General features: G+C 50.1%; 1 protein-coding gene across 1 annotated transcript; it reads right to left on the bottom strand.

Annotated features, from left to right (window-relative positions):
- Positions 1 to 354: 354 nt before the first annotated feature.
- On the bottom strand, positions 355 to 7,229 carry Tmem61 (transmembrane protein 61). The gene is made up of 3 exons (XM_090333987.1): positions 7,215 to 7,229; positions 5,568 to 5,920; positions 355 to 646 (listed from the first exon to the last, which is right to left on the bottom strand). Exons 1-3 carry the CDS (start codon positions 7,227 to 7,229, stop codon positions 355 to 357), a joined length of 660 nt encoding a protein of 219 aa, XP_090190113.1.
- Positions 7,230 to 12,054: the final 4,825 nt, after the last annotated feature.

The following is a 12,054-nucleotide window of genomic DNA, read 5'->3' on the forward strand; positions in this document are numbered from 1 at the left end:
ATCGTTGTCCAAGGTCAAGATGGCACTTGGTGGCATCCATACACAGGCGGTCTGAATCCAAGGTCCTTGGTTCTTTGTCATTAGCTTAGAATGTGGCTCGGGCCAGGTCTGCCTCTCCCTCTTGCCCCATATGGAAACAGGAAACGCAGCCCAGTACCACCTGCTCACCGGGTCTGGGGCTGTCATCTTCCACATGGAGTCTCAGTTGGCTGATGACTACGGATACCACGTGAGGCAGAAAACTCACCGGAACCAGCCAATAGCATTGGGAAGCATCATCAAATATGGATGTATTTACACCTAACAAAAACATGTCCACTGCACACCAGGGTTGTAGGGTAACCTGGGAAAAGCTCAGTTTATGTTTCCAGTTTCAGACCAGCTTGGAGCCTGGGCACCAAGATGGTACCTCTGCAGTTCTGGCTTGGGATGCCAGGAGCTGGAAGCAGATGGTGTCTTTCCAGAACCTGCATTGCAGGCATGGACGATGGTGTAGCTGGGTGGAGGTGAGGGGGGCGGAGGCCCCAGAAGGGCTGGCCCTGACACCCTGAACCACAGGTCTTCCTCTGGGGGGTATGCAGGTGGTACTGAGGGCCCCTCTTCTGGGGAACAGCACGTGGCCTCCTCATAAGTGGGGATGGCAGTCCTAGAGAAAAAGATAAAAGGGCATTTCCAGGGCAAAGACAAAAACTTACTGCATGCCAGGGAGGAACTCTTAGCTTTCTCTCCAATGGTAGATCCAACACTTTGTAGCTACCTGGGGTCACCCCTCTCCCAGCTGATACCCGAGTGCTCTGCCTGCCTGGCTCTCTGCCCTTCCCTCCAGCCTGCTCCTTCCCTCCACAGGGAAAAAAGCCACCTCTCACCCCTGACCCTCCCCTCCCTGCTGTCGTTTGAGACAACTCAGGGACATTTCTGTCCTGCCCCTCCCTTAGCAAAGTTCCCACTGCTGCTCTGCCCACTCCCCCCCCCCACAGGGATGCATGCTCTCTGTCACTGTTAGATTGTCCCCTGGAACAGCAACTGACTGTGAGTGTGAGAGACTGAGCACAGGTGCTTAAGATGGCTGTCGAAAGCTGAAGTGGTGATGATGACCAGAGAAAGTGTCTTTGACAAGGTCAGCATTGTGATGCTCGGGTAAAATTGGAGACGTCAATCCCTGTGCCTCTCCAGATGCTTGAGACTTTGGCATGTTGTCCACCTACTGGTTCCTGCTGCTTGCCTGCCTCCAAGGACGGTGAGCTCCCTACCTTGCAGGCCAACCACTTTTGAACTCTGCATGGCTTAGCTTTCCTGTGACTGTTTACCTCACTTTCCTCTACTCACCCATCCCCTCCCCCACTAACTAAGCCACCTACAGACTTGGGCAAAGACAGAGTCCTCCAGTGAACCACTGACCAGGATCTACAGGCCAGATTCTAAGGCCAGGCCCCTGTATCTCAGCTCAGCAAGGCTGCCCTGGCCTTTTCTAATCCTTGAGGATCATCTGTAGGGAGTCAGTGCCTTTTTCCATGCCAGGGTCTTGGAGTGGGAGTGTCACTAGATGTGGGGGTGACACTATCAGGTACAAGATTGGCTGGGTGACATTTCTCACACCAAGCCACTAGAGGGCTGGCTCAGCTCCCTGCTCTGTTGCATTCTTGGTAGAAATCAAGGGCCAATAACTCTATTCATCAAGGCCCCAGTTTCCCTGTCTGTAAAATGGGGATGGTGACTGTGACGGGACTTTGTGATCTCAAGAGACAAGTGAGAATAAATGACACAATGCAAGAAGGCAGTCAGCACATGCTGCATAAACCAGCTGTTAGCAGCTGCTGGAGGAGGGTAGGTGTGTCTCCACAGGTGCTTTGAGTGGGAGGTCCTCCCCACACAGGCTCAGAGTGGCCAAGTCACTGGGGTCCATTTGAAGCCGACTAGAGACTTCAATTCATTCCCACTAGGGGACCTTCGACACAGGGAACTACAGGGGTGGAGGATGGGAACACGCACTGAGCCCTGGGATGTGTCCCCTCTCTCTAGCCATGTGTCTTCTTTGTTCAAGCCCACTGCAGCCCCCGGAGGAGCTCACCACAAGCAAGCTCACTGTTCCCAGCCAAGCTTCTGTGGCAACAGGATTTGGAGTGCCAGCCAGAAACCCTTGGGGCCTTGTACATCTCTGAGCTCCCAGCATCCTTTGCAGGGGAAGAGGGGAAGCAATATTCCTGAAGGCAGGCAGGCTTGGTTCTGTGCTATGTGACCCAGGCCCTGCTCACAGCTTCTTTGAGCTGTAAATGGGGAAAGCTTTGACAGCACTCAGAAAAATGTGAGTGAGAAGGCTTCTAGGTCCCTCTCACTCCTGCCCATAGCCCCCCCTCATCCAAGAGTATTTGAGCTTTAAAGCTACAAGACATGCTTTGAGGGTACGTGGGGCCAACCTAGCAGCTGGCAGCTGGCAGGGCAGGGCCTAAGTGCCACATGAGCTCAGCCCACAGCAGGAAGTATACTTAGAAGACAGGTGTGGAGTGGTCCTCAAATGATCTCCTGTCACCTTAGCAGCCATCTGGACGCACCAACCCCAAGTCTCCAAGGTCCCGGTCCAAAATGCAGAGAACACAGGCTCTGCAGGGTGGCGGGTCCTACATGTCTCAGGAAGCCCCTTTCCTGGTGCATTCTGGATAGGACACCATGCAGTGTGCCACCAAGTCCTGTCACAGTAGCCTCCGGTACAGGAAGTCCCCCATTCCTGAGGCTAGGGCTGGCCTGTCCCTCTGCAGCTTGGTCAGGAAAAGGGACCAGAGTACTGACCTGACTAGCCTGCAATAGAGTGGAGCAAATACAGTGTGAGGGGAGCACTGGGGCACAGGAATGACACCCCATTTACTCAATGCAAACTGGTGCATATCTGTATTCATAACCACATGGGGGGCGGCGTTTTGCCTCACTCATTTTACAGCCCAGTAAAGGTACTGTCCCTGATATATGGTGAAAACCCATTTGCCTGACTTCAAAACTCAGCCTCCCCTCCCCACCATGCCTCTCCCTAGCCACCTAGTCCCTCCACACCTCAGATTCCCTTTTGTAAAATGGGCATCATCTTTACAGTCACCCCATGAGCAGCTGAGGCACAAACCAGTTAGTGAGCCTGGGTGCACTGAAGCCTGCCAGGCACAGCAACCACAGGAAGCTAATGTATACACAAGCTTAACAGCCGGTCCACTTGCATCTGCCATATCCTCTGAGCTGAACAGCCACCAAGAGCAAAGACCTGTCACCTCCAGTTGACAGATGAGCCATCAGAAAACCTAGGGGCATTCATAACACCTCCTGATTGGACCCAGACCTTTCCTGTCATGCACACAGAACATGGGAGTCCTGGGCTCCTTACTTCCAGCCACCTGGCACCAGGCTTACATTGAGAGGTGAGCTTCTGAAACCAGGGCTATTATGTCCCATGGTAGGACCATATTAGTTAACTGCATGAAGGAATAAGTAGACAAATAAATGGGGAAACTGAGGTTCCACAGGAGAAGGAGCCTACCTGAGCCCATAATGGGGCCTATGTATCTGACCTGGCCACAGCCAGACACCTTTGGAGATCAAGGCTCCTAGGATAGGACCTACACAGTCGCTCCCCACAAGGTCAACACTCAGGCTCTAGGGCAGCAGAAATGGACTGGATCTACCTCAGGGCAGGAAAAACCAGACCAGCGGAAGAGTCTTCTATATACCTAGACATGGTTCTCACAGCCTGAGGGGCTAGAAGCTGCCAGCAGCCTCCTGGGTGGGTGTCTTGCTTTGCCTCTGAGAATGGAGGCTGAGGCCACTTGCTGTGCAGGTGGAGCTCAGACCCTGTTATGTCCACAGAGCTGTGTGCACATACAACATCCCCACCCACATACTCAGGCCAGGCTGGGTGGGGCAGAGCAGTCTCCTGGGCACAGCCTTTACAGCCTGGCCTGGCTCTAGAACCCCTGACCCCCAGTGGTCTCCCCCAAACCCAGATTTCCCATCTGAGAAGTGCAGGGTTCCTCTGGCTGGTCTCCAAGGCTGCCCTTTCTCCTAGGACAGTTGCTTTAAAACAAAGTCTCACCAGGGGTTGAATGTCTCAATAAATACTTGCCCCATCTTCACCTCGGAGGTCACTGTCCTTCTGACAAGAGAAGATGGGCATTCAGGCTCCAGAGAAGCTCCCAGGAGCCGGGGCCTGGCCTCCATGCCCCAGGAAGCCAGCGCTTACATCGAGGAGCAGGACAAACTTTGTGGCCAGCAGCCTCCCACTGTGTTCAAGTGCACCTGCCACCTCCTTACTCCGCAAACCCAAAGTGATTCTTACCTTGGCTGTGCTAACAGTGCAGTGATGGGGGAGGGGCAGATGATGGGCGAGGGCATGTGTGCCATGCAGCACATGGGTGCTTTGTGTCTAAGTGTCCAATGAGACTGTGGGCGATGTGTACATCCTCACCAAGGCACATGCAGCATTCCCGCAGAGGTGGTGTTTCTTTTATGTGAAAAGCACAGACATGATGTCATAAATCTATGGGAGTCAAATTTTATGGTGGGGGGGCAGGAGGTTAAGGAAAAAAGTTCTTTCCAGATACAGAAGCTCCTGCCTCTAATCCCAGCTACTCAAGAGACAAAAATAGGAGAATTTCAGTCAGAAGCTAGCAAAAGCACAGGCCCTACCCCTCTCCAGCAAAAAAAAAAAAAAAAAAGGCTGAAGGTGTGGCTTAACCAGTACAGCCTTGGAAGGAGGGAGTTCCTGAGTTTAAGTCCAATGTGGGGTTGGGGGGGGGGGGAGGGAGGGGAAGAAAAAAAAAAGAAATTGGGTTGGGTGTAGGGGAACAGACTAAGCAGTCTGAGCTGTCTTAATGTAACATTTTTACCCCCACCCCGACCACCCCAGCCCAGCACAGTCCATCCTATGTCTTTGAGCATGCTCTTTAACCTACCTAAACTGCTGCCTCTCTATATCCCGGGCACCTGCTGGATACCAGGCACTGGGCTCAGTTCCATGCACGTCATGATACTTCAGTGTCCCAAGTGACTGCTAAGGCAAGGACTAGGAAGAGCACTGACTCTGAACCAGTTTCCTGCCTCAGTTTCCTCCTTCACAAATAGAGCTACATCCTGCAGCTGCTGTAGAGAGTGAGGGAGTGTGAAAAGATACAGTGCAGGGCCTGGCCATGGTGAGTCCCAGGCAATCACTATCTGCCACTATTATTACCTTGGTTCCTGCTTCATGACAGAGGAGCAGCCTGAAGCTTGTGGCAGAAGCTGCTTGGAGTTAGTAATCAAACCAGGAAAGAATCCCAGTGGGTTTGACTCCCTTCTGTGCCTGCTGCTTGGCTAGACTTAGCTACACCTCCTCCAGGCAGCATTTCTGCATTTCCATGTCGCTACAGGACCCTGGCTGTTCCTTTCTCACAGCTCTGAGGCAGTTCTCATCTGCTTCTGTCTCAGGACTTTCAAGTCCTTCAGGACTGTACCGATCTGCAACCGTGTCCTTAGGGAACATGGCAAGGCCTGTGCCTTCAGGAGGAGCCTTATAAAAGTTTGGGCCCCTGAGGTCCTCACCCTGCCCTACTGACCTGCCGCTCCTCTTTTCCGAGGACTCTGTGGTGACACGGGAGTGCAGGTCTCTGGACAGGTGGTACAGGTCCCATCGAGGCGGTGTGCGTGTGCCTGCCTTCATGGACCACAGCAGACCGAAGAGCAGCAACAGGCCACCGAGCCCACAGCAGAAGAAGCTGACAGACCTGAGCACGGGACGGGGGACTCCAGGCGTGGTGTGCTCCCAGCTGGAGGTCAGTAGGCCAGGCTGGCTATCTGCATCCCCTTCACTCCACCAAGCAAAGCACAGAGTCCCCACTACCAGGACCACCGCGCCACTGGCGGTCATGCTATAGCGCAGGGCGGAGGCCGCACGGCCCTTACTGCACATCTGTACAAGGAGAGAGAAAAGGAAATGCATGGGGACACAGGTTTTAGTCCTCCTCTGCCTGAGGTCACTGTGTGACCTTAGAGAGGCTATCTCACTTCTCTGGGCCTCAGTCTTCTCATCTGTGAAAGAGACGATGCCTCGACTGCATGGGTGTTCTGGGGGTCACACATAACATGCATCATGTGTGAACGTAACACACCATGATGTCACACATAACGCGCATCAGGTTCCGAGGAAGTAGTAGTTGGTAGTAGTTTAACACAGTAGTTTAACCAGGACTGGCTAGCTTTGTTCTGCCTCACCACTCTGATTCCATGAAGGGGAAAGTTGGTATCACCATTAGATAGAGGAAAACATCGAGGTCCAGGTCAGATGTGATCAAGATGCTCTTAGGACAAAAGCCTTGTAGATAATGATCATCACTTCGAGCAAGCCAAAACTTCCAGCTATAAGCGCAGGAATACGCCACCACCTCCAGATGGAATAACTAAGATAGATTAAGCCACTAAGATGCCAGGCTGGGCCAGTGCATATGACAGAGGGAAGGGCTTACGACTGCATCTTGTCAAGTTAGTAACCGACCTTTGCAGAGCTCCATGTCAATGGAGAAGAGAAGCCACTGCAGAGGGAGGGACAAAGGAAGGATTCCACGGACTGGAAGAGGGTAGCTGCCTCCCAAAGCCAGCCTCTAGGTTACTCTCAATCCCTAGTGAGTCTTTTCCCGGGAACTGCCCTTTCTCTGGTCCAGCCCTCACCAAAGAAACCTTCTGCATGACACTAGAAAGCTCAGGTCCCAGAGGCCTTCTTGGAGCATAGTACTCCTGCACACTGGGGTCCTCTAACCCTATCCAGAGGTTTAATTTCACCCCTGCTCAAGGTCCTTATACCACCCCTACCTAGAAGATCTGCCACCTCCAGGCCCACCTCCTTCCCTGCCCCAGATCCCTCCCTCATTTCTTGTCCCTGTGGTCCTTCTGTTAGCTCTACCGCCTTGAGTGGTTGCAAGGTGACAGCTGGACAGAGGCTGGGCCTGCTCCAACCCCAGGCACTGTTGTCTAGCCTCTCCTGATTTAGAGAGCCCTGCTCCTGTTAGGACAGCTTGGAAGAGCCCAGCTCCCTCTGGTACCTACAGAAGCCATGCTGGGAACCCTGCCCCAGGCCACCAATGAGTGGCCCATTGGGTGCCAGCTTCTGCTGGTCCACCAGCTGCTCTGCCCATCCTCCCTAACTGCTGGGAAACTGAGGCCCTGGGCCTAGCAGGAGTTGGGGGAAGGACTCTATCTCTCTCACCCACCTCTCTTGAGGCCATGGCTCTGTGGGGGCTGATCAGGCATGGTCTGATTGCATTGTGGCTGGGGATGGCTCAGGATGACAAGGATGAGGGCCATGTGAAGCTGCCTGAGCTAAGCTGCAGAGCTGCAGACTGGGCTTTAGGAGAGAGGAGATCCCGGCACCCCTCACTTTGCCCAGCCACTCACCTCTGCTCCAGCCACATCACAGAGCACCATAGGGCTCCCGACTGTCAGTGGCGACCTCTCACCCTTCTGCGCCCCTCCCCAGGGTCTACGTGCCCTGCCACCCACACTTAGCACCACTGATGGCTCACTCCTGGGTGGCCTCTCTCTGGCTCCCAGCCGCTCCAGGTACCAGGTGTCGCCTGGAGGCCCCGCCCGACCTTAAAGTGACAGCGTGCCTGCCTGGTGGGTGAGGCCTTGGGCTCCCCAGTGGGTTCCTCAAGGGGCGGAACCACTCTAGGTCTGTGTAGGAGCCCTGCCCCAGGGCCGAGCCGCCCCATTGACTTACAGGGTGGACTTGACCTTGGAGGCTCACTTCCGACAGCCATAGCACCTCCAGATTGGCCTAGGGATCCCCAGGTCTCCTCACTTAACAAGGAAGGGAAATCTTCCCAGTGGCCTGCATCCTGCCTTGACCTGACCCTTATTTTCTGCTCACATGGGTCAGTGAGAGAGCAAATCCTCTTAGACGTTTGGTATCCTGGAAGATGACATGCCCCAAACATTCTTTACCCAGGTCACTGCCCTACTGGGAGAGGGCAGGATTGGAGCAGGGGGACAAAGTCACAGAGTAGTAAAACCTTGACAGAATGAATACAGTCTGTCCAGGACTCAAAGGAGCACAGGTTTTGGGTGTTTGGTTAGTGTTTGCTCTTCCTAGCCTGGAGCCATAGCATCTGGTGGCAGCCTGTGTGGTGGCTGTGAGGTTCCAATAGGGGAGGCTGCTGGCTGTCCAGTTCACAGAGCAGGGCTGGGAGGAGAGAGCACCAAGGCAGGTGCCTGTGAGTGATATTTGGCTTCTCTCTTCATTTATTATACTGACAGCATCCTGAGAGTAGGGATGACATCTCAGCCCTACCCCACTCCCCAGGGCCATCTCAGAGTGACCTACTGTGAATCCATGCTGTGTGATGACCAGCCACCTGCTCATTTATGCTTGTATGGTAGGATGGGATAGTTGCCATGGAAACCATATGGTCTGCAAATACAAGTATTTTCTGTCTGAATGTGTGTGCAAGACCTACACGAGACCATGATACAGCTCAGTCACTGGTGTGCTGTGCAAACCCAAGCAAATAACTTTCTCTCTCTGGGTCTCCTCACTTGTAAAATAGGGATAAAATATCTCTCCAGAGAGAGGATGATTGTATTCACTTCTTACTACTACATACCAAATCACCACAGAGGAAGCAGTTAAAAAATAACACATATCTATTGCCTTACTGCTCTGTAGGTCAGAAATCTAGGTGGGTTCAACTAAGTTTCTTACTTTGGGTCTCACCAAGCCCAAGTCAAGGTGTTGTCTATTCTGGAGGCTTGGAGGGAAGAAACCACTTCCTTAGCTCAGGTTCTTCTAATCAATGATCTGGGGGGCTTTCTTTCCTCTTTGACTGTGAGCCAGGGGTTGCTGTCTGCTCCTGATGGCTGATCTCAAGTCCTGTTTCCTCACTGCTTCATCTGTGTCTGAACAAAGAAAAGAATCTACTTTTAAAGAGTCCCTCTGCCAGGTGCTGGGGCTCACACCTGTAATCCGAGCTACTCAGAAAGCAGAGATCTGAGGACAGTAGTCCTAAGCCAGTGCAGGCAGGAAAGTTCAAGAGACTCTTATTTCCAGTTAACTCCCAAAAAAGTTCACAAGTGAAGCTAACCTTGAGCAAAAAAAAGCTCAGAGACAGTGCCCAAACACTAAGTTCAAATCCCAGGACTGGCACAGGAAGAAAGAAAGAAAGAAAAGAAAGAAAGAAAGAAAGAAAGAAAGAAAGAAAGAAAGAAAGAAAGAAAGAAAGAAAGAAAGAAAAGAGAGAGAGAGAGAGAGAGAGAGAGAGAGAGAGAGAGAGAGAGAGAGAGAGAGAGAGAGAGAGAGAGAAGAAACCCACTTCTGGTTAGTTTAACCTTAGCTAATTAGTAACCTTAATTACAACTATGAAGTTCCTCCAGCCATGGACTGTCATGTCATTATAGGAGTAGTCCCAGAGTGCAAAGGCCTTGAAAGCCACTTTAGAATTCTGCCCACAGCAGGTGCTACGACAAGGGACTCTAAGAATGTGTGTCAATATATTTGGATTACAGGGCCATGCCCTCCCTTCCAATACCACCAGGATGGACTGGCATCCAGATGCATGGGGAGACTGTGTGTTTACAGAGAATCCAGAAACAAGCCAGGTGTTAACTAAACCTTCTCTCAGATGCATCTTGTGGGAAATACAACAGAAAATGCCTCAGACCCACAAAGTGGCATTGGGGTACACATAGGATTTCAACAGGAAAATGGAGACCAGGGCCTGGAGGAACCTTTTCCTACAGCCCTAAATCACCAGAATCCATTTAACAAGCCTGTTAAAGACTATTGATAGAGCCAAGTGATAACGGCTCACACCTAACCTCTTAAGTTCATGAAAGACTGAGGTTGGGAGAATCCAACTTCCAGGCCAGCCCAGGCAGAAAACTCCACAAGATTCCATTTTGGTGGAAGGAGGCGGACATATGGCACACTTCTCTCATCCCAGCTTCTATAAGAACTGAAAAGCAGGAGGGTCTCAGTCTAGGCACATGCCTGGGTAGGAAGCAAGATCTTATCCCAAAATAACCAGTGCCAAAAAGGGTGAGAGGCATGGCTCAGAAGAATAACTGCCTTGCAAGCATGAAGCCCTGAGATGAGACCCCAGTGTGAAAGGAAGAAAAAGAGAGAGAAGAAAAAAATTGAAAGGAGGAAAGAGGAAGGAAGCAAGCAAGCAAGAAAGGAAAGTAGGAAGGAAGGAGGAAAGGAGGAAGGGAAGAAAAGAAAAAGGAAGAAAGGAAAATTATAAACAGAATAAATCAACATCTGTTGAATATCTACCAAATGCCAGATATCATGCTATGCATGTGTATTCTTAGCTCACTTAACCCTCAAAAAAATCATCTATGGTAATTTTTTTTCCTTTTTAGAGTTTTACTGAGATACAATTTGCATACCATACAACTCACTCATTTAAAGTATGAAATCTGGGAGAGAGAGCAGAAAGAGTGACATGTTCAATAGGAAATGTATACTTTGCCCGACTTAAACTATAACTCCTCTGTTTTTTAGCATTTTCAAATAAAAATAATAAAGAAATAAATAAAGTATAGAATTCTATGGCTTAAAAAAGAATTCTATGGCTTTTAGCATATTCACAGAGTTGTGAGTCTATCACCATAATAAACTTTAAAACATTTTCATTTCCCCCAAAAAGAAACCACATGCTATTTAACCATCATGTCTTAGTTCTTCCAATCCTCTCAGCCCTAGCAACAACACATCAACTTCCCACTTCTGGATTTTCCTATTCTGGACATTGCATATAGATGAGAATATACAGCATGGGGTCTTCTGTGTCCGAATTCTTTCACCTGGTATAGTTTTGGGATCCGTGTTTTAATATGTAACTATTTCATTCCTTTTACCACAGAGTGATACCTTATGGTCCTGATACATGGAGCCACATTATACCTCTTCACTAATGGATAGACATTTGAGTTGTGTCTCCCTTTTAGCCATTATGAACTCTACTGCATAAACTATGTGTTCACAGCCATGTTCACATACAATGCTTTGCAGGCACATGCTTTTGTTTCTCATGGGCATATAACTTCAAAATCACATAGTTGATTGAGAATAAGGTAGATATTGTTTGCCAGTCCTGGAGTTTGAACTCTGGGCCTGAGCACTGCCTCTGGGCTTTCTCAAGGCTAGAGCTCTCCCACTTGAGCCACAGCACCACTTCCAGCTTTTTCTATATACGTGGTACCAAGGAATCAAATCTAGGTCTTTCTGCATGCTAACCAAGCACTCTACCACTAGGCCAAACTCCCTGCCCAAGGTAGACATTTTAACCTCCATGTGAACCTTGAGGAAACTGAGGCTCAGAAAAGTCAAAACATCTGGCCAAGGTCACAAAGCAGACTTAAATCCAAGTCTACTAAACTAAAACTCTCCACCTTCCTACCCAATTTATAAAAAATAACCCAAAGTTCTATTCTAGCCATTTGCCTTCTGAAATACTAATTTTCTCAAGGCAGGGTTTTAACCAGTCTGGTCTGCTATGTCTGAAAGGTCCCTTGCCTAGAAGAGGCTTCCAGATAACAGAAAGAAATTCATTAATACTTATTGAAATGAAGTTGAGAATGACCTGAAGGTCAGTGGAGGACGAAGTTCCCAGAAATGTCAAGCCCTCTGCTGGGTCAAGAGTGACATCAGACTTGGTGCCAGGATGAAATTTTCAGACTCTAGGAGCTGACTCCAGCCACCACAAAAGGAAGGTGCTGGGCGCTAACCTTGAAAATTCCACGAAGGCCCAGTTGTTCCCAGTGGCCCCAAAGGTTCCTGGAATCAGCAGAAATCTACTTGTGGGAGAGCAAGGATTTCTACAGAAATGATGATTCCATGAAAGACTTTGAAGAGATGAAGAAGGCTGCTACCCTTCAGAATACAAAGTGAATTTAGTATGTAAAGAATTTCTTTGGATTCACCCTGTGTTGCTGAACTCTGAAACATAAATATGAGCTAATGAATAGTTTCTCTTGATAAATAAGCAAATACTGGGTGGGGGAGACGGGAACCGTAGTTGGGAGTTAAAGAAGTAGAAACTCCAAGGCCTC

The sequence above is a fragment of the Megascapheus bottae genome, chromosome 6 (assembly GCF_031878675.1).
Source record: "Megascapheus bottae isolate mThoBot1 chromosome 6, mThoBot2.hap1, whole genome shotgun sequence".
Taxonomy (NCBI): domain Eukaryota; kingdom Metazoa; phylum Chordata; class Mammalia; order Rodentia; family Geomyidae; genus Megascapheus; species Megascapheus bottae.

Coding starts and splice junctions, on each gene's coding strand:
- Tmem61 (XM_090333987.1), bottom strand. Junction 647..5,567: donor TCGGAAAAGAGGAGCGGCAG/GTCAGTAGGGCA, acceptor CTTTTTCTCTAG/GACTGCCATCCCCACTTATG.